General features: G+C 39.1%; 1 protein-coding gene across 1 annotated transcript in view; it reads left to right on the top strand.

The window, feature by feature from the left end:
• The window catches only part of adgra3 (adhesion G protein-coupled receptor A3), a 44,434-nt gene that overhangs the window by 4,927 nt on the left and 16,622 nt on the right, over window positions 1-22,885 (top strand). The window contains exons 2-4 of the mRNA XM_030162795.1: window positions 7,542-7,613; window positions 14,613-14,684; window positions 20,662-20,733. Of these exons, the coding sequence (XP_030018655.1) occupies window positions 7,542-7,613; window positions 14,613-14,684; window positions 20,662-20,733 (216 nt within the window). The remainder of the gene's footprint in view (window positions 1-7,541; window positions 7,614-14,612; window positions 14,685-20,661; window positions 20,734-22,885) is intronic.

Raw genomic sequence — 22,885 nt, forward strand, 5'->3', positions numbered from 1 at the left:
AAATGATACTGCATGCCTTAGTAATCTGAGAGGAAATGACACGAATGTGTTTACAGCTGCCCTGTCCAGCCATGTCAGTGTAGGACTTGGCTAAACACAAGGATTTAATTTTAAGTCTCACCCTGTAGGATAATTTGGGCTGCACGCATAGTATGAATGGGTGTGTACATGAGTGCTATTTTCAGTTTACCTGTTTGAGTTTCAGTTAAAATGCCCATGCAGACTAGAATTGACTGCATTTAGGCTGCCTGTACTCACCCAGCTCATATTTCTTTACAAGGCATGTTTAGTGTAATCAGGTTGCATTCACAGGAGCACCTGGTTTGGACAGTGCGCATAGGCACACCTGGTTTTGGCCTCGACAGAACAGCGCAGGATTAATGTCAGGAAGAGAGCAGGGATTTCCTCCCTCGCTGCAGGAAAAGCACGCTCACTTTGATGACACATTGGAGTGCAGTAAACTGTTGTTTCACAGCAGCGCAAACTGGGAGTTCAGTTCACTTTTTCATCCGGCTGCATAGACGCTTCACCTTCTAAGTCAGACCTTTTCAACAAATCTTTAAAAAAAAAAAAGGTCTTAGAATGTCTGTAAACCCGTCAGTCTGGAATGTGTGATTAGGCCTCATGCCAATTGCCCCGTTTATTTATTCCCCCTGACATTAAAAAAATACTATGTCACGCTGGTAGCCTTTTGAAGTGCTTGTGTAACTAGAACACAGGTGCCTGCTGTCATGCATATCCTAAGAGGATTTGTTTTTGTTCCTCTGCAGACAAGCCATTGGTCTAAAGGAATGCTCCTGTGTTTTTCAAAGTACTCTGGCAGAGTTTTCAGCAGAAGGTAAAATCTCAAAGGCGAGGCACAGACAGCTGCGCATTTAGTCAGTTCGCAGCCTTTCATTTCAGAGACCTGTTGGGTTTGTACTTTGCCAGGTTTCCCCAAGTCCCACTTAATCCCAGACAAGCATTTGAGTTTCAAGCATAGGCATAAGGGAAGCCTGTGTGATGTCTTTTTGTGTGTGATAATTTACTTTTCATCTGCTTTTATCCTGCTGTTGCATGGTTGATCATTTTTCCATTTAACCAGAGAACCTTAAGGAGAATACCTCTTTCTGATGGATTAGCCTGTTTGATAATGAAAAAGAATATCTTAAGACCTATGATTTGGCAGAGTGAGACCTTTCTGCTCTTTCCACTTGGGCACTAAAGATATTTCGCCAGTGAAATCTGAAATATAAATCCATCTATAGCATTTTCAGGCCTTCAGTGTCCAAATAAAAGTGGATAATAAAGGTATATTTTCAAACTTAGGTTTTGGAACAAGAATGTCTTGGACACCACCAAGAAATACTTTGGCAAGTTCCAACATATCAGCCATTGGATCAGTTCCCTTTTCCACCTGAGCTGAGGTCCACTTTTCCATCCCCTATATTAAGAGGAAGTTACTCTAGAAGGGGTTTTATGAGCTCAAGTGCAGCCTGAATCTTTTCTTAAAGCCTCTTGAAGAATTGGAGCTCTTTGCTCTCGGGCGTTCTTTGTCTAAAAGCCCCCTGAGTGTAAAGAAAGTGTTGAGTGAGGAACAGTTGGCTTTGTCCTTGAAACACTACGTGCCTGTTCGGGGATTTTGTGTTGGCTGGTCATTTTTAGTTCATTTCTTTTAAAGTTGTGTCTACAGTTGGAGATGTCTGCGTTTAGAGGTGTATTTTCCCAAGTGAAAAAGAACTGGAGCCTTCGTTAGTATCAGATTCCCTTACTTTTTCACACTACAGAAAATCTAGGCCATTGCATTTTATATTAGCCATGACTCAGAGTAGAAATTCTTGTTTTAGAGACAGCTTTTCCGTAAATGTCTGTAGCTGGGTTTCCATTACAGTTTTCCGCAAAATAAAAGTGATATTTCTACAATTTCGACAAAGTATATTTGCTAGTTGAAGAATTTTTGGCTTCTGATGTGTGATTCTAGTAAAGTCTTGTCTGGCGGGATGTCGTAATTCTCGTAAAATACTGTATAGTTTTCGTAAGACGCTCGTTTAAGGAAGACGTACACTGAGTTTCATGCAAAACCTCCACAGTGTTGGCACTGTAGTCATGGTTCATCTACTACTATTGCAGTGACGGTCTTAAAAGAAGAAGGGAACATATAATTGTCCCAAGGCAAAGTCCTCATTTATGGCAGCGGCCACTCATAATGGATTTCTGGGAGGGAAATGTACATCAGGAATCCACCAACGAGTTGTGGATCCAGAATTTTTGAATGACCCGGGCAACATTTAATGAACTGTGTGATGTTATTGAACCTCTCGTGGCACCAGACTTGTCATGCCCTCGGGAAGGAGCCCCTACACAAAAGCGAGTGGCTATTGCCCGAAACAAACTAGAACCACCTGTTCTGAGTACAGGGTCATAGGTGAGACGTTTGACATGAGCAAAACCACCGAGCACAGATGTGTGAAAATGCACAAAATGTGTTTCCATTACACTTTGGTGCTACACTTTGGTATCAAAGCATCTCAAAAATCATCTTATGAGAGCGTAAAAATGTTTTTGTGATCTTTGACAGTTTTGCAACATTTCTGTGTTCCCATTAGCAGTTTTCTATTGCGCAATTTAGCCTACATTTTGCACATTTCTGATGGTAATGGAAACCCAGCGAGTGAGATGTCTAGCATCTGGGCCAGATCAAGCAGTGACAGGGAGACACATTTCATGTTCAATAAGCTGTGTGTTGAAAACTAAATAACTTATCTCCATGTTTTATACATGTATGAATAGGTGTCAGTAAGTACTTTCACATGACACGTATTACAATTTACAGAAATAAAATTTTGGGGTAAAAATACTGCTGCATGATACAGGGACTCAAAACTTTACGCAAATGTACAAAACATGCTATTCTCATAAGAAATTGATCCTAAATGAAACATAGGGCTTTAGCTATGATGTTAAACTACTGTTGTGATCAATATTGGATAAAAATGTTTAAATGATAAGTTTTTATGAACACAAATATGTTGTGACACGGGGACGGCAGTTTGTCACTTTGTTCAGTAGTCATAATAAAAGACTTTGCTGGAACTACAACACTATAAATATGCTAATAAACATTTATTTAACATACAAATTACAACTGAAGTGATGTATAAAGCGAATAGCAGAGCATATCTGACATTTGGATTTACATATTTTAGTCCATTTTAGGTTTCATTTCATATTGGTTATCTTTTTCTCTACAAGTGATCCTTAAATTTTGTGAACAGTTCCATAAAATAGAGTTATTATGCTTAAAAAATGAGCCTGTTTGAGAAATGATAGGTGAAACTTGAATTTCTGACACTGATGTTCATTTTCACTTGATCTGGCCCATCTGTATCAGGAGACAGGATGTGAGATATGGGGTATGATTCCCCTGCAGCTTATTCCTGGCCTGAGCTCAAACAGGTCTTATCTATGCATCAAGATAAGGGGGACTCCCTCCTCCAGCATTTCAGGAGTAGCCCAAAGAAATTCCGTAGACTACTATTTAGTCTGGAGACCTCAGACCATTGTCCAAAGGCAGACAGTAAGGAAGCAGACGCTCCAGCTACAAATCTCCCAAGGGTGGTGGAGATTGTGGCAGATACGAGGTAATGATCTCCTCACAGACTTTAAGCCTTATTTACTGAATTTGTTCAATTCAATATGCCATAATATTCATAAGGATTTGTGTATTTTCTTTTAACAGTATCTTTATTGAAGAAAAACACAGGTTGCATAATCTGTAGCTGTATCTCTTTCTCACCATTGTGGGACTAAAAAAACTCTACCAACCAAAGCAGTTACTGTTGCTGACCATGGTCACACTACTGTCTTGAAGAAAGTTGGCATGCAATGGAGGGAGGAATGTGTAAAGGGCAAGAAAAAGCCCTCATGACTCCCGAGAGAACTCCCAGTCACAGATTTAGTTTTATGATCCATACTCACAGGCCTAGAAATGTGTATTTATGCTGCTGCACGGTACATAATACAATTTACAGTGGAGATAAAAAAGGCTGTCATCTCAAATCACTTTTTACCCCAAAAGCCCAGACATATTTGCTGTAGTGTCATCCATTATAATGAATCCTTCTTTAAATGACTCGTCTAAAGCTGAGCTCAGAGTACAGGAGATTTTGGACGATTTACCTCAGATTAACCTCTCTCACTCTTCTCACCTTGGTAGATTCTGATGTTTAGTCTTGATTATCTAGTTATATAAGAGGTTTGTAGATCCTCATGAGCTACACGCAGACTAACCAAGGCCACCCTGGAAATTGTCAAATATGTTTTGTCAAAGATATTTGGATTGGCATAACCTGTGCAGTTAAAACCTGGATGTCTTATGCCAGTAATTTCCAAAAAATGACCATAATAGCAAATGAGAGAGAGAGTTACCAAATAACAGTCTCGGTCTTGAGGCCAACATTTACTAATATTAAGGCCTGGATGCAGATATTTTGCAAAATTGATTTTTCTCCCCCTTTGCTTTAAAAAAAAATTCTGTCCACTCGAACTTTTGCCTTACAAGATACTTCTGTCCACATAACAATACAAAAATGACTTCAAACAGGTACTAATGGTCAGGGAGAAAATGGTGAAATTAAAACTGTGAACATTGGATAATATTGGAATAGGCTTTAATCTGTCATGAAAGTGAGCAGTAACAAGTTCAGTTGTAAACTGAAGTTACCTTGGGGTTGTTGAAGTGTATTCTCTACATTATGTTGATCTTGCTTTAACACAGGTGCAGTCTGTCTCCAAAAGGTATCAGTTCTGACCTCGATCTACTACAGGTCATGCACTTATTTATGCACATGGAGTTGATGTTTCAGGTACAGTTTCATTATACAATGCAATTTTGGTAATATAGTTTTCGAACCTTTCTGTTTCCACAAACTGGAGTTTTTGAAAATCAACATTAATGTGATCATAAATGCCTTTTACATGTAAATGAGACACCCAAACATAAAGATATGTTTTGTAAATTAGATATATTGGTGTGAACAGGGCATATGGCTGGTCAAGATGCATTTTCAGAGCTTCAGTACTTGGCCAGTGGAAGACAGTGAATATAAAGTTTCATGATGATGTAAAAGTTTGTTGTTTTCAGACATGAAAACAAAGAGACATGCCAAACTAAGAGAGCAGGGTTGTACTTATCCCAGTGCCACTGTGCACTCACAGTGTCATGCTTGCAAAACTTTAACTGATAGTGTATTTAAATAACACATAACATGATAAAGTGAATCGTAAACACAATAAATAAATAACATGGCTAAAGGAGCATAATAGTTGTACGAATGTCACCTACAGGGGTTGGACAAAATAATGGAAACACCTTAAAAAATCAACAAAATATAATTTAATATGGTGTAGGTCCGCCTTTTGCGGCAATTACAGCCTCAATTCTCCGAGGTATTGATTCATACAACTTGTGAATTGTTTCCAAAGGAATTTTAAGCCATTCTTCAGTTAGAATACCCTCCAACTTTTTTAGAGACGATGGCGGTGGAAATCGACGTCTTACTTGAATCTCTAAAACTGACCATAAATGCTCAATAATGTTGAGGTCTGGGGACTGTGCCGGCCATACGAGATGCTCAACTTCATTAGAATGTTCCTCATGCCATTCTTTAACAATTCTAGCTGTATGGATTGGGGCATTATCATCTTGAGGTGAAGGTGTTTCCATTATTTTGTCCAACCCCTGTATGACACAGCACACTCAAGGTCCAGATTCATAGTAGGTCATTCATTCACTCATGGACACTGGCATCTGAATGTGTTCAGTGGGAACAAACATTTTACTCAAAGTTCTGCAGTTTACTTATGAAACATTTTTCAGACTACCGGCCCAGTATTACTGTGGCTAGTCTATTTCCATTGATTTATTATAGTTTGTGTGTGACAGGATACACTGGGTCTCCATCACCATTTCATCATCCAGACTCATTAAACCTTCTTTTGTTCTTTTTTTTAATCACCATTATCAATTGTTGCACCACATCTCCTAGATTTACTTTTGTTTTGTTTTTTTCTTTCTTCTACAGTACCTATAAAATCATGTGAGATGGTGTGTTGTTCACTTGGGCACAACAACCCAAATGTGTCATGTAGTGAGTAATGTGTTGTAATTCTAAATATTAGTAAGAAAATCTGTGTATGATTCAACATGATTTCCAAATTGAGTCGGAAACCCTGTAATCCAGGCCTGGTTTGAATTATTCCTGCGTTTATCAAAAGTCATCTCTGTTATATATCACTGTCACTGTTTCACATATTTTGAAATTTTGATGTGTTGCTTCGGCTGTTCATGGAAGAGTTGCCTAGCCTCTTATTTGTGCCTCTGTAAATTGTCTTTTAATACAAGAAGGATGGACGGACCAAGAGGAGGGATGACATGCTGTGAATGCATTCCTACAGCATGCCAAATGTTCCTCGTATAAATAAGATCTTTGTGGCCATATTCTTGGGAGGCCCACCATCTCTGCCACTGTCATCAGATTGTGTGTAGACCAGCAGTGATAGAATTTGCAGTCTTGTACGTTACCAAGCTCTAACATATGGCATTTCAACTTTCCGAAACCTGCAAAGCGTCGGCTGAGAAACACAGGAACTGTTTGTGTGCTCTCTCTCTCTGAGCGGCAGGGAGCCAAGCAGCAATTCTCCGATGAGTCTCCACTGTCCAACCCTGTAATAAAAGAACTCCTCAACACCCCATAATGACTCCAATGTGGCCCTGGGTTGTGGGTGCCACTAGCATGTATGTCACCCACCACATCCCCTCCCTGCTGGCCAAGAACATATGCTAACCACAAGTCCCTGCTTGGGTTTTCCTCTGGGACTTAACAGTGGTGTTGATTTCCCAGATCCTTTGGGAGTAGCCTGAGAGAAAGAGGGAAACTCTACAGGACATGGGCACAGAGTGTGGAGTTGTGCTCTGCAGCTTTGTAGTCGATCACTTTGGCGAATAAACTGGATAATAAAACTCGGTTTATTGCACAAGGAGGAAGTAATCAAGAATTCACACTTGGACTTGAAGGTTTTCTCCGCCTGTTTTCTGGGGATAAAGTGCAAAAGTGCCAAATTTTTATTGGAGCATTATTGGGAGTGTATCACAAATGTTTGGTTGCTGCAAGAAATGAGATCATGAAACAGAAAATTGTTAAATCAAAGGGGCTACACAATAAAAGAAAGCAATGTTACCTGTTCTGAGAATGGCCAGTGTGACGGAGAGAAAGCACTGGGCTGAAGTCCAACTTGTTTTTCTTCTGATCTCTTCCTGGTGGCAAGGAATTTTGTGTGTCTGCTGGTAACTAAAGAGTAGCCTAAGCACAAAGAGGAAGACGTAATTTAATTGTCTGTTAACAAGTTGCAGTGCCCCACTTCAAAAAAAAAAACAAAAACATTTGGCCTAGTTTCTATTGATTTTGCTCTCTGTTTCACAGTCATGCATTCTTTTCTAAAGTTGTCTTGCTCTGTTGTTTTTTTCAGTTTTCATCAATTTATATGTATTTTTCTTTCCACAGAATTCTAAACAACAACAAGATTCAGGAACTCAGAAATGGCTCCTTCTTTGGATTGTCCACTCTGGAGAAATTGTAAGTCCTTTTGATTGGTCATTTCACCATTTATCTCAGTCCCTCCTTAATTATTACTTTGTGAATTATGGAGATGGATGAAGGTTTTACACCTACATATAGGTTATTATGCCTTTTTACAGTGCATAAGGCATGATAAATATTGCTTTTTAACATATTCCCTCCATTACTTCATCTCTTGTTAGGATGTAAAATTTCAGAATAACAGTCTTTAATTGAAGTTTTATTTACATACAAGCTCACTGTATCTTTAAACAGCCTAGAAGACCTCAGAATGCTTTTTGCCACTACTGAAAATTCAGATTAGTTAGTTGTCGCAATAGATTTGCACAAGTTTGGTTCTGTTTTGAGAGCCCAATCATAACTAAAATAGTACATGAATATGAATGCTCCTGGTCCATATAGCCAGTGACTCATTGAAGAAGACGTGCTGGCTTTCAGTGATGAACATATCATAGTGCAACAGTGCAACAAAAGCATCCCAGGACAACGGCCAGCATAATAGGATCAAAAATATGCCCATTCACAGTCGAGGTAGGGCTTTAGGGTCAGAACTTGAAGGGTTGTTCAAGTAGGAGTCCGCTATTCCAAAATACCAGAGCAGAAAAAATAAGAGTTAAGTTTGTAAATGATAATAAGCTCAGCAACAAAGATTCTTACAGGTTGGAGGAATGTCCAAAAATACACATATCAGGCCACAACGATCAATTTTATGTACTGAGGAAGACTGGTGAAGCTTGTAACCGAAAGACTACCATGCCGCTCAGCAGTGGAGTACCACTAAGGGGCTTAATAAATCTGATGGCATAGTGAAATTTAATGGATATTTTGAATATCCAAGTGAGGCAGGAGGGTAAAGCTTGGATGCAAATGGTCCGTGGTGGTGCCATTTTGAGTCGGACGATGCTTAGTGTTATTGTCCGAAGTGGATTAAGACCAGGGAAGTAAAGGTTTTGAAAAAATCAACAGAAACTCCTGCATACAAAATTTATGGTCTAAAGTTTATGCATGGATGAAATGGGAGCCTTGTGTGAAGTCTTTCCCAAGTGTTCAATATACCAATACACACCAGTGGAGTTAGAATGCTTTTAGCAAGGTGTATGTAAACTTCTGACCTTTGCTGGAGGTCCAGTGTTGTTGTCAAAAACCTTTGCTGCATCTCCAGTTATAATCTCTCAGTGCATTAGCCGGAGCTATCCATCACTCCACAAGTGAAGTGGAGAAACAGGAGTTCTGTAAAGCACACTTTGGCCTGATGCCAGAAGAACATCCAGGTCATAGAAAATGAGTAGGCCTCCATGCAGCACTTAGCCTTAGTTAAGAATATCAGTGTATGATAGATGACCGGAGACGGTACCAGAAAAGGCTAATTATAGGTATAGCCCCAAGGGTGGTTTTGTTTGTCTGCCTGGTGACATACTCCCCACATCCAGCTCAGTATTCTGAAAATGGCGGTCATTCACTTTACAAGGAGTAATAGGTAACGTTATTGCTTCTTCTGCAGAAATGCTATTTTATAACTGAATCTTGTAAGCCTTTGTGCTTTGTTTCTTAGAGCCTTACAAGGCAGTAAAGGGAAACAAGCAGATGGGTATTTTTTTTGTTATAGCAGTATATGTTTTCTGTCAGTGTGACTCTTACTTCAGAGACTGGAATGTCGCCATCCATGTTTCCTTACTCCAGAGTTCTCAAGAAAATGGCTCAGGGCCCGTACATATGGGGCCACGGATGATTTATCGCTCCGGAATGGATTCATGCAGATAAAATAACCAGACCATTAATGGCTGTGCTTTTACTCAAGGCTACGATAACACATGACTGCATTGATATGGAATTCTAAGGGCATGTTTTCCCTGTCATTCTCTCTGGGCTGGTTAAAAAGACTGGAAATCTAGAAGGTAGATGAGAACCTGTTTGCCCTATTTAGCCTCCTGGTATCAGTCCTCAATGAAATGCATACCACCACAACCTTTTAACACCCTGCTTTTTGTTTTTTTCTCCTGTTAGGAAAAAAAATCTATAAGTTAAAGTTTCCCCCCAAGCAAATTCAGGTGGTAAACCCAGATATTGACTGTTTTTGCTATTAAAGCATCTACTTCAAATTTTGACTGTGTATTTTGTATTCTGGAGTTTTCTTGATGTGTGGTCATAATTTGAGGTGGTGAGTTGTGTAAAATTGCGCTTTCCTTGGGTTTACTCCTGTATTAATAACACATTCATCTGCCCCTGCATCCGCAGGAAAACTCCTTGTAGACTGTCGAATTGGGTCAGATGTTAGTATTACAACTCAAACCTACAGGAGGCAGGAAGCTGTGGACTGAATGTGAATGAAAAAAGTAAGCTTTGATCCCTCTCCACCAAGAAAGCCTTGAAGGCAGTTATATGCTTTGTCTGTAAACGGCCAGTCGATCTGGTCGTAAACTCTGCCCTGCCTTGTCATAGCATCAATCCACAAGCAAGTTTACCTCCAAAAGCAGCTCCCATTGTGCCCCACAGACCCCACCCCACTCCCTCAACCAGTGAAGCGAGGTTGCTAGATGGCTTGCCTGCTTTGTCATTGTAATGAGGCCAAGCCAAGGCCAGAGGTGTCAGCAGTACGTTTCTCACAGAGTGTTAGTTTGTCTGCATGTTGAAGCCTCTCCCTCCCCGAAATGTTTCTGCACCCCACCCCCCCACCTTCAATCTCTGTCCCCTTCTTTTCTCCTCAAACTCCCGAAGTGGATAAAAATTCAACACAAGTGTATTTGAGGAGCTCGCACCCGCCTCCTCCTCCTCCTCTTGCTTTCACAGCTTTCTTTTTTTTTGGTCCACAAAGAAGACCGCCCTCATTTGGACTCTTTATATGCAGTCATGAAGACTGAGACAGCAGCTGGCTGTGAGTGCCAGAGAGGGCTAGAGAATCGATTACGCCTATCCAGCACTCTGCGTGAAATTGCAAAGTAACTGTGGAGACCGCTGTGTTTTGTCAGAGGCCAAAGGTGTCCCTGCTTGGAAATAAGCCACACAGAATCCCCATTATCACTCCTCTCCTCATAGAAATGGGAGCCAAGCTAGGCAACTGTCACATGCTAATTCCTCACTAAATCCACTGCTGTGGAGGAATGCTTATTGTGGAAAACAGAGGACAGATAACGACTGCAGTGACTGTTTTGTGAGGAATATTGTCTGCTGAGGTAGTCAATACACAGAAGTCATATTTTAGATGGGGCAGTCATTCATAGAGTCTCTGGTGAACTTAATTTGTACAGGAAAAAAATTGCATTTGAGCAGTAGAATGTTTTATCCATCATTCTTTGTACCCTGAGGCAACTTTAACACCATTAGTTTGATTCTCCTCAATAGGAATGTCAATGAAATGCCAGTGACCCAGCATGTATAATCCTCTGCCAGCAGATACTTCCATCCTTAAATCTGTGACAAAAATGGCCGGCACGAGTTCACATCAGGTGTTTCTTCAATATAACATAAGGAAAACTGGAAAACTGTATTCCTAAAAATGGCAGCAGCTGCAGAACTTGACTTTTTGGTTTGGGACTAGTTCAAGAAGAGCCCTGGAACATACTTGGAGCTTTCAGGCCAACTTTTTCAATACAAGTACATCCACAGAGTCTGGCATTTTTGTTTCTGCAGATAAATTTAAAAGGTGCCAGGTCATGTATGGCCAGCGGTCGTAGGTTTCTGAAATGCAGTTATGGATGATAAAACGTGAACTGGTTCTCTTTTGAAACTCTACAGTTCATCCACAAGTAGTCCAACAGGGGGAGGAGTGGATTGTTCTTTTTTGCCATTAGCAGTAGCGGTTAGTCTCTACAGATTTTGCAGGCTTTCCAGTGTGGCTGATATCTGAATTGCAAGGGCAGCCTGTGAGGCAGGATTTAGGAAATAAAGGTTGTGATTTACCCAAGGAGAGGGTGATTTTATGATTTCAAAATAAAAACAAAATATATAGGAAAAGAAGTGATGTTTAAGAGGTTACTGAATCTGCTCGTTGTATCTCTTCAGGCAAGGTCATTCCAGAATCAAGGCACCAATGACGATACTGAAAAAATATTTGTCATTTTTTAGATTGTCGATTTCTCAAACCACATACTCAGTGTATTAGGGTTTTTTTTTTTTAGCAGTTGTTCATGCGCTGTACTGCTGCTGGCCACACTGACACTCAAGTTGTTATTTATATGTATGTCACGTTAGAGAGAAAGAGACCCGTGAAGTAATTATGTTCAATCAGCAGAACCATATATTAGTCTACACACCCCTACTGGTTTGTGGATGTTTTATTGATGCTCTTTGAAGTTATCGTATGGAGATTAGAAACAGGAGACGGATGACATAATATGACGCAATCTCCCGTAATAAAAGATTACAGCATCTGTAAAAATCAGCCATGAGATTAAACTGTCAAATTGCTCACCACAAACTGAGCTAATTAATGTAATTTTGGGGTTGAAATGTTAAAATGTCATTTTAAATTCTGCAAAGGATATTTTGTTTATTTGTTTTTGTCTGGAATTTCTTGGAGGGAATATGTCAAAATATGAGAATTACTGGAAAAGTATTCTGTGGCTTGTTTTTGAAACTAATTATGTGGCTTGCACATCTGACCAGTGAGTCCAACTGGAGCTGAAGAGCTTTTCTGGTGACTCATCAGTCACTTGCATCTCAGGAGAATTGTCTGGTTGTATTTGTCTCCTGCTTTCCTTCAACTGTAACAACTGTAACTCAACGTTCTCTTGGACAAAATGGCCTAGACCCGTGGTTCCCAACCTTTTTTGGCTCGTAACCCCATTTTAACATCACAAATTTCTGGCGTCCTCAGACATTCAAAATGGAGACAATGATTTGTTTTGATCATGTAATAGTTTGCTATACTATGTTGCAAATAAATGTTAATTTTAGACGGCGTTTAGGCTATATAATGTATATTATTATGGACAGAGGCAGAAAAGCCAGGTTGAGATTACTGCACAAAGTGAGAGTTTTTTTTTTTTCCTTGGTGAGGAGGATATGTGCAGTCAGTCCATCTTGGATTTACAAGGCTGCAAATTAATACTGAACAAACAATAACTCCAACTATGAATTGTGAAAGAGCTGCAGCATCTGAAACCGACCACAATGAACATTTGAAAGATAAACAGTACCACAGTGCTTCATTTTCAGCTCCACAGTTTGTCATGTCTTTTATGGATTGCGATTGTCTCTCAACTCACCATATATTTTTTATTAGTAAGTTTTTTATTTTTGTTATCAATTACTAGAAATTTCAGGCGACCCCATTTGAATTCCAAGTGACCCCACGTGGTGTCCCGACCCCAAGGTTGAAAAACACTGGCCTAGACTCTATCTGTGTGTGTGTGTGTGTGTGTGTGCTCCTAATAACCACTGTAAACCACTCATTGGTTATCTTTTATGGATTGTTTTCCTTGCCCTGCCTTCTCATTTTTCTGTCATCACAAACCAGTTCTGCTAGCTCACATCAAAAGTCTTAACAAGCAATAGATTTTTTGTCTATGACTTATCTATAGCCACCTACCCACCTTTAGCTGACAGCTCCTCGACATCAAACGGGCAGAGTTACCCAGAGGCCCTTTGTGTGGGTTCAGGTGGCGAGTAGAAAGCCTCTTGAACCTCGGCTGTAATGAGTGACTAGGCACTGCCAGTGCAGGTGAGCGCCACAGGAATTCTGCAACCACAAGCCTTTGAACCTCCGGGGAGGGACGACTCTGTGTGGGGGTGTGGGAGCGAGAACGCTGCTTTAGGGGTCAACCCTGTCAATGTCTGTGTAGCAATCACTCAAGGGTGTTCTGTTCTTTCTGGATTTAAAAAAAAAAAAAAGAAAGAAAGAAAGAAATGAAGGCAACAGAGCTTGTGCCTGACAACACTTTAAAGGATGGGAATACAAGTCTTACAGTATTTTACTGCCATTTGGATGTCTTTTAAAGTGTAAGATTTGAGCATAGTTGTGTACTTGTGAAGTTTGTATTGAATTTTGTGTTGTGCTCGGAGCTGGTCATTTGTGGTTTTCTCACTTGCAAGTGTTGCCACTGTACAGTGTTGCTCTTTAAGCCTTCGGTACAATACTTTCCATTTCCAACTCTGACATTTTAGAGGAATAGGAGAGGCAGCGAAGAACTCAAACAAGGATAAATTCTTCCAGAAAAACTCCTGAGTGTGTACAGGATGTTATCATGGATATAGGCAACTGAAACCACTTTAACAAGCATCAACAAACAGCTAGCTTCCGGCACTATACAGGCCCCAACACAAACCTCACATAAGCACGCAAGCATGTGTGAGTCTTATATTACATTATTAACTCCACACTTCCTGAGCACTGTAACAGCGCATGGATGTAGATAGGTCTGTTACCACCCGCTGTCACTGGAATATGGCTGAAAATATGGGTAGAAGTTCTTGGACAGCGTTGATCACAGGATGTTGCAACTGTGCATTTGCCAAATAGTGTTGAGAAGAGTGTGCATGAGAAAGTGAGTCACAGTATTAAATTGACTTACTGCCTTGAAAACAAAATGGGACATGTAAAGGATGGCGTCTTTGTCAAAAGTTACCAATTTCAGGGTGGAGTTGGAGCTTGGAGGCTGTTGTTCCACATAGCAAGGGAGAAACAACTTAAAGCATAACTCGCATATAGTGGAAGAAAAAGAGAGAATAACAGCAGATAAGACTGTAATGAACCTTTAGGGTTTAGTGTATACTGTAGCATGGTAAATTAAAACATGAAAATGTGTATGTACTGTAGGATAAAATGCACTTAAGTCAAAGTTGCAGAGCAGCTCAAATATTTAATTCAGTTTATTTAAAAAAAAAAACTACATTATTGAGCTGCTCTGGATGAAAATAAAAGGGAAAAGGCTAACAGCTGTTCAGCAAAGGGTTTATTAAATTTATGCAAAGACGCAAAGCAAGCAGAAAGCATTCAATTTTATTTTGGTACTTTATTAACAGCTCATGACCTAAACTTGTCTTCTTTGCTTTTGACAGGGACCTGCGGAATAACATGATCAGTCGTATTGAACCAGGAGCTTTCCTTGGATTGCCATCACTCAAAAGACTGTAAGTAGCGTCAAGGCTTCTGCAGCTTAACTGGCTCTTTAATGTGGTTCCTGCAAGTGTCTGTATACTCTACAGTCACACATAAATCCCCCTCTTGGGATTGCACCGAAGTATTCTTTTTTTTATTGCAGCTATCAGATCTAAATTCCACTTTTTTACCACGCTAGCGTGGAGTGCCCTCTGTAATTATTACAAGCATAATGGTTTATGAAAGTGGAAATGAAGCGTTTTTTGTTCTGTGTGTCTTCTGATGAACTTTTGATGATTTGTCATTTTTGAAGTGTGGTTAAATCCATTTTGTTTCAAAACAATGTGTTTCATCACAAAATATTTGTTACTCTTATGTGCAAGAGACATTTATTTTTACAGCTTTTTTCCCCAGTGACTACTTGACCACTTTCAGTACTGTCTATGATTGCATATATTGTGTGTAAAGCAGCTGTTGTGTGTATCTATATCTGCTGCAGCGTGCTATGTAGGTCTAGAGTGTATCCGATGTCCATAAGGGAGTATGGACTTGCCCCAGACTATTCCTACGGCCTTGTTTTCTCTGGCTTCGTGCCACAGACCACTGCAGACAGCATGAAGTCTTATGTACTTTCACACACTACCAAAAAATGAGGGGAATATAGAGTACAGACCTGTCTGTGTGCAGAGTCTGAATATATGTGTGAGGATAATTTCCAAATGCAGGGAATACATGAAACTAAGCATGAATAGTGAAATATGCGGTGTGCTTGTGGGAGGTCAGAGACTGTAAACATAAGCTATATACTTGTGTGTGCGTGTGAGAGAGAGCAGGAACACAGCGTGAATTGGAATCATCCGACAGTACCCAGTTACTGCCAACACAAACTTGAGCTTGGCTGCTGCTGTGGAGCAATAAGAGTGAGACAGGAAGGCAGTCAACTCCTTGGCTCAAACCCTGCCACATTTCCCCCTCCTCTTGTTGCATATTCATGCCACACTCAAGCCTGCCTACATGTCTCCTGCATCTGAAACCTTTAGCCCACACACAAAATGCTCATAGATATAGTCATAAAGGATTCCCTTGTCACCGCAGAGTGATCCGAGGCCACATGTGGAAAAGCTTGTAGCAGAGTTTTGGTTTGGCCACGCTTTAATTCACTTCATGTCTTCGTTAATTTCAAAGCGTAGTTGTCAGTCATCGACCATGATGGGGAGGAAGCAGTGAAAAGAGAAGATCCAAGGAGACAATAAGGCAGTGCCTCTAAAGGGGAATATAAACACAGAAGCTACATCAAGAGTTTCATTATCATGCACAAAATATTCTGGGTTTTGCCCTCATTTAAAAAAAAAAAAAAAGAAAGTTCTCTACTAAGCTGTTTACATAGCTAATGAAATTGAATTTTCCCCTAAAAGTCCTGTTTATATGCAGCCCTGGAGACCCAAATTAACAGTGTTCTAACATGTTTATCATGTCAAAATTTGGGAACGTGGCTGAAGCTGCTTGTTAAGTTTTGCTGATTTGTGTCGTAACATTTGTTCAGTTTTGAAGAAAAAAAAAACAACAACACAGCCTTGCTTTTTGATTGCTTCATGAAAAGTTTAGGGGTGTAATCATTACACATAAGTAGGGCTGGGCAATATGGGAAAAAAAATCATATGATATCGTGTGTGCTGTAGCTGCTCTTACGCCTGTGCTGTGTGAGTTAACCTAAGCATGATTGGTTTGGTGCGGCGCTACTTAATAATGATTGGCTGTTCTCACGTCTGTCGAAACATGGACAAATGAATTCTGTCGAAACTGTATCAAGCATGTCTCATATTTCTATCGAGGAAAGGTTATATCGTGATATATATCATTATCGTTTTATCGCCCTGCCTTACGCGTAATCAAAATCGTATATATAATTCATGTCCAACTCTTTCATAGTATTTAAAACTTGAGATATTTCAACTTTCCATCAGAAAAGTAGGTTTTTGCACTTCTTTTCCAGCTTGGAAAAGTGTATGATGGTTGTTTGCATATAGTGCACAGAGCAAACCATAAAGAAACCATTAAGTGTCACAGCCAGCCATAAAAAACCCAACTGGGACACATTTTCCAAATACACTGCACAAATGCTCCTAAAACCTGAATAATACCAGCACAGGTCTAGTTTGGAACATCCAAATGGAATATACTGTTTATGAGAGCCGTATCAAGTATAAATGGAGCATTAGTGCATGTAAACATAGCGGCTGAGCCAGTGATGGACCCTGGGAATGTAAACACACAAGCTGCGCATCAAGAGTTGACAGCTACCAACATAAGCTCTTTTAATTTTTTTCCGATCATGTTCCTATTAGGTTTTCCTATTGACATTGAAGTGTTTCCATATTCATCTTTGACGGGGGGGTGGGGGCATGGGGGGAGTGTTTTCAAGCCATCCCTTACCCCCTCTTCCCTCCTCTCACCTCTTTACACTGCATTCCACCAACAGCTGAACAGTTCCCTGCATGAGCCTAATCACATCAGGCTATTTTTGCTCCTGCTCCTCGTATCATTGACGACAACTGAAGCACTGCCCTCAAACAGTCCTCGGCACTGTTAATTTGCGGCATGCCTGTGGCAGAAAGGCGTGTTTGAGAGTGGTCTTTGGTTATGAATACTAGTCCGACAAGCTTATTAGGGTAAAGCAGATGAAGAGGAGAGACTTTAGTCACTGGAAATACAAGACAAATCGGTGATACGGGGATTTATTTGGATTGTTTTTAATAAATTATATTAGCACAGTGTCTAGTGGGAAAGTGAATTAAAGTATGCCTTAGCTTTTCATTCCCTTGATATGCAATCACTGTAACTGTACTATTTGATTCCAGGCGATAAAGTGAGATGAAAGTTTGCCTTAAGCTAAGGAAGCCCCCCCCTCTCTGCTCCCCTCTCCTCGTCTGTGTTATCCTTCCCCTGACACACAATGCTCGCGCAAATTGGCAAGACTGCAAAAGGCGGCTTTCTCTTCTCTTCCGAGTGGAACTAATAACCTCACACAGTAAATTCCCCCAGCTGGTACCTTAAGGACCAACACCAATAATTACATAAACGCTCGGATGTTAGCATATGCCTGACAGACATTTTCCAGGTATCATTTGGTGTCAGTATCTTATTCCTAAAGTACTGCAGGATACAGTTTAGCTGCTGGGTTGAGGTAATGATCTGTCATTTCACTCTGGCTCTTGTTTCTTTAGTTGGCACTTTTCAGAGATTAGATCATTCTCAAGAGTATGAATTTCAGCTGTTGCCAGGATGTTCTGGCTATTTGGAAATGGGCAGCATGTAACAGGGGGGTACTGGTTTTGGAAATGTAGCTTTTGATAAGTAAACACCGTGATGTAAAATAACACTGGGTCATGAGTTTTTCTTTTTTTTTTTTTTTTTTTTTTTTTTTTAATTTCTTTGAAGTTTTTTTGATATACTTTATTTTTATTTGTTCACTGTTTGAACACAAAATATTTAAATGACAGACAGTAGTAATTACGCATTGTTTTGTTTACAGTTCAGCCATTTTCTCCAGCACTTTATGAAGATAGGTTCCTTGAGCCATAGGTAATAGGTCAGTCTTTCCATAGAGCAGATTTCCTTTATTATAGCCAACCACTGATGCTCACGGGGTGCATCAGTTTTGTGCCAGTTACTTAAAATGGCTGAAATTCCTTTTAAGTCTTAAAAGTGTGCAGGTGCTTGAATTTTCATCTTGTGCTACTGGGTATTTGGTTAGTTTCAGATTTAGTTTTCAGGTATCATGAGTAAAAATTAATAGCTGAAAAATGGGATGAAAGAAAGCATAACCTCAAATATGTTTTACAGAAGCATGTTGTGCAAAGCTTTGTTATTCCAGAGACAGAACCACAGCAGAGCTTACTAATCGTCTGCGTTAATAGCAAATGAAGTTGCAGAAAAAGCTATTTACACAACTCCAAAACAGGTTTAAATGAAGATGCTAACCTAAAAGAGTAAGATAAAAATGTTTCTCATGTGTTTTGTTATTAAGAAATCATCCAGAATATATTCTTATACTGAATCAGTTCCATGTCAGAGGTAAAAAAAGGAAAAAAAAAAAAGAAACATCAGGTTAAAGTTCCTCTCTAGGTGCAAATTGAGGTGGAAAATGAAACTGAATCTTCGCATTGTATCATATATTTTGTTTTTGAGGGTTTGCAAACAGTATTTTAACACTACTTTTATTCCCCCACATTATATGTTCGGCCAGCATGTCTGTCCATCTGTCTGTTATCATTTTATTATAACTGGAAGCTAATTCTGTGTTTTTCCACCACAGTGGCTGTGACTTATCAGTTGAAGTGATTCCTGTTGTTAGCCTGTCTGATGTCCATCTGTTTTGTCTGTAAAAGCTGTAGATAAAACCCCATTCAGTGTCTGTGTTGGTTTGTTCTTTCTCTTCGTTCTTCTTTTCTCTCTCTCCTCTGTCCACTAACCCCGGTCGGTCGAGGCAGATAGCCTGGAGTGGGTTCTGTCTGAGGTTTTTCCTTCTGTAAAATGCTTTTTTCTTCCCTAGTGTTGCCTTGGGCTTGCTCCTGGAGGACTTGGGTTTCCTCTCTGTATAGTTTTTCTTAATTTGTGAGGTACCTTGAAGTAATCGTGTATTAATTTTGGTGCTGTATAAATAAAACTGAAGTAAATAGATTGCCTCAAGGGGCTGTTTTTTGATATTTTGCTTTTTTTTAAATGGAATTATGCATTTTAAAACATTTTCATGTGGTCTACACAATCTGTAAATGCTATGCTTGGGTCTGAATTCTTCATTAACTCAACTCCACATATCCATCTTCAACTGTATTTCTGAGTGATGACACCAGAAAGGTAGTTTTGAGCGCTGGCCCTTTAAATTTACATGAGCCACTTCACGCCCCACCCCCTCCAGGTGTTTGGCTGTGTTACTGTGTCCCATTCAACCAACAACTGAACATTTTAGGTAATCGGCTCAAAGTTAGAGCATATTTTCAGTATGGACTACAACCACTGCTGTTGACAAACAATTTTGGCATACTCGGAGAAATGTTCATCTGAAGTCTTGACCTTAAATGTGAAAATACTGTGACGTAACTAGTTATAAAACATAACAAATTAAGCAGGAATTAAAACAGGTTGAAGAAATCCACTAGATTTTTGCCAAAATGAATATAAAGATAGCTTTGCAGCACCTGGAGGGTTCAAATTCAAACTTTTTGAACTATTAGTGTCCCCAAATATACAAATAAATGTACCAAAGACTAAAAAAAGTGGGTTTAGCAAAATATGACCCCTTTAAGCCTTTCATAAATCCATGTATTTTCACCAAATTGAACCTCAGCTCGATGCTTCCTTCCCACAGCTCAAACTCTGCTGATGTGAATAAGTACATAGTGTTGTTGAGTGGACCTGATGTCTCCAGTGAATATTTCAGACCATTCCTAAATGTTTGCACATTGGGTGTAATTCACGGCGGCAGAATCAGCCTTTTCCATGTAAGGTCCTGAAATCGTCTTTGATTCCTATTGAAAACACATCAGGACTCTTCCATCTGATATTTACCAGAGACATCATGTCAGGTCACATACAGAGAAGAAACACACATTTGACGTGTTAGACATTAATCATAGGTGATTAATCACCTCCTGGCATGTTATTCTAGCCTTTAATGTGCAGGTTTCCCCAGAGGCTCACACAGACATTATCTAAAATCACCTTGAAAGTTGTAGACCTGTCAGCAGAATTTTCGGGCTCTCTGCCTCAACCTGTCTCTGTTTAAACTTGGCCGTAGTTACGTCTCATTTCATGCAAAGCAGGAGCCACATGATTCATTTTTCTCATGACAGAGCCTAATTTTTCACAGCTTATCCTTGTTGTAAAATATTTCCATCCTTAATGCAGCTTATTAATTGATAGCCTCTTATACTATTGTAGCTGTCGTGTTGCATTAGCTCTGAAATGGAGAAGAAATAAACCAGAACCATTTTTGTGTGTCTGTTACAGAGACTTGTCCAACAACAGCATCGGGTGTCTCAACGTTGACATCTTCAAAGGTCTCACCAATCTGATCAGACTGTAAGTGGCTCGTATGTTTTATTATGAAGGTCAGCACTCCCAGGTCATGTCACATCATGGATGTTGTTAAAAACTTAGTATGGATGCACTGTTAATAGATGTTTAGTGATGCTGGTCTTAGTATGTGTATTATAAAGTTCATCAACATCAAGGGTTTATTTTTCACCAGATTGAAATTTGCACAGAACCTCCAAGAAAGCCAAATGGTGTTTGGCTGCATATATTCATGCAAAGTGTTACTGTGGAAATCTGAATATATTGAACAGAATTTTTTTCAGTATCTTCATTTCTTTGCACTATCTTACAACCACATTTTGGTTCTGTGTAGGGATGGGCATTTTAAGTACTTTTTGAAACTGAATACTCCAGCTAACTTCAGTCGATTAAGTTGCCATCACTGTTAAGACATGCAGGAGTAGCTGAAGCACTAGTATAACTTTTATTTATTTATTTTGAGTTTTCCAAACTTAACACATGCAGCACTTAGGCAGAAACACTAGTTCAAAGTCTGCTTTATTGACAGCTTTTCCAGATGTACAGCACATACAGAAGACTGTATGTACAGCAAGGATCATGACTAAAAAATATGTATATATATTTTAACTATAAATGACAAAGGGCTGAAGAAACACATAAATAAAAGACTTAATTTAAGACATGTAACGTACGGCGCCTGAAGGATCAAAGAAGAAAGTTAAAGTGACAACTGTAAAGTGACAAGTGGCTTAAAGCAACAATAGCCTAGTTATTTGTAAGAGTTATTAAGACTTATTTTTCATTTTGGATTCATGTTTTACTTCATAAAGATGAAGTAAAGATGTTCACCGCCATGCATCCTTAGTTCTGTCTCTAATCGCTATCGTTCTTTTTAGATGTTTGCAAAATGTGATTTTTAGACAATATACAATCTAAATGTTGGATTTACAGCTCAGAAACTGCTTTTGGCAAGATGGAAGTTTTTGTAACAGTCCAATAACTCCTGAAGATGATAAAACTGTATTAATACTATAGAATCCAAACTTGGGTTGTTTCTTGAAACTTTGTCCTTGTAACAAATTATTTCTGTTTATTACTTAGAATCCAGAGACATCTACTTGCATGACTACATGCTGCCAATTATGCTCAGGCTTTTTTGGGGGGATCTTTTAAACAAATTTAAACCCAATTCATTAAAAAAATAAGCATTTGGTGCTCAGGCTTTTCCGGTTTGTGGAGAAATTTGTCACTTCCATTTATTTTTGCCCTGCCCACTTGTAAATAAGGTTTGGTATAAAATCTATATACGTAGAACTAAGTTAGTTATTTTTGGAGACAAAATTACAATTAATTGAGAAGAAGTGCTGTTGGTCTTCTATAGTCAGCATCCACTAATACCAAAATAAAATGGTTATTGGGGTCTTGAGTAATGGCTGCTAGAAAGGTAAATGTTGCACATTGGTTTAAACTAAACTCACCATCTACAGGAGACCGTCATATGAACTCTTCGTAATGGATAGAATTGTTTTGTCCTGCGTATTACTGGAGAACCCAACTTTAAATGGATGGATGGAAATCCTAATGGACATTTATAAAATGGAGAAGATAACAGCATTTGTTAATCACAAATTGAAGAAATTTGCTTCATACTGGGAAAACTAAGCCAACTATGTCACACCCTATGGGCCTGATTTTGTTTTCACAAATCAGTGATTGTGTTGTATGGAAAACATCACTCCCTACTTGTACATAGTTGTTGTTTTTTTTTTTTCTTTTATTTGGTTATCTGCCTTTCTTTTCAGTGTTAGGACATAAAACAAAAATATTATTATATATTATTTTGGCATTTAGAGCAGACAACAGATGTATGATATATGCACATATATATATATATATATATATATATATATATATATATATATATATATATATGTCAGTTAAAAAAATTATATAAAAAAAAGAAGAACTGTTTTGTCCAGGGAGACAAATTTGACTAATTATGGGAGAAGTGGACTGGAAAGCAAACATTTCCCTGAAACACCGCTCTTTTATTTAACCATATTGCCATGTTGTACTAAATGGAAATACCCAGTATTCATTTATGTGTGATCCTGCATGTATGTTGATAGATCAGCTTTATTTTGTTCTCATCATATTATAAACTAAAAAATAGACC

The sequence above is a fragment of the Sphaeramia orbicularis genome, chromosome 18, assembly GCF_902148855.1.
Source record: "Sphaeramia orbicularis chromosome 18, fSphaOr1.1, whole genome shotgun sequence".
Classification (NCBI taxonomy): domain Eukaryota; kingdom Metazoa; phylum Chordata; class Actinopteri; order Kurtiformes; family Apogonidae; genus Sphaeramia; species Sphaeramia orbicularis.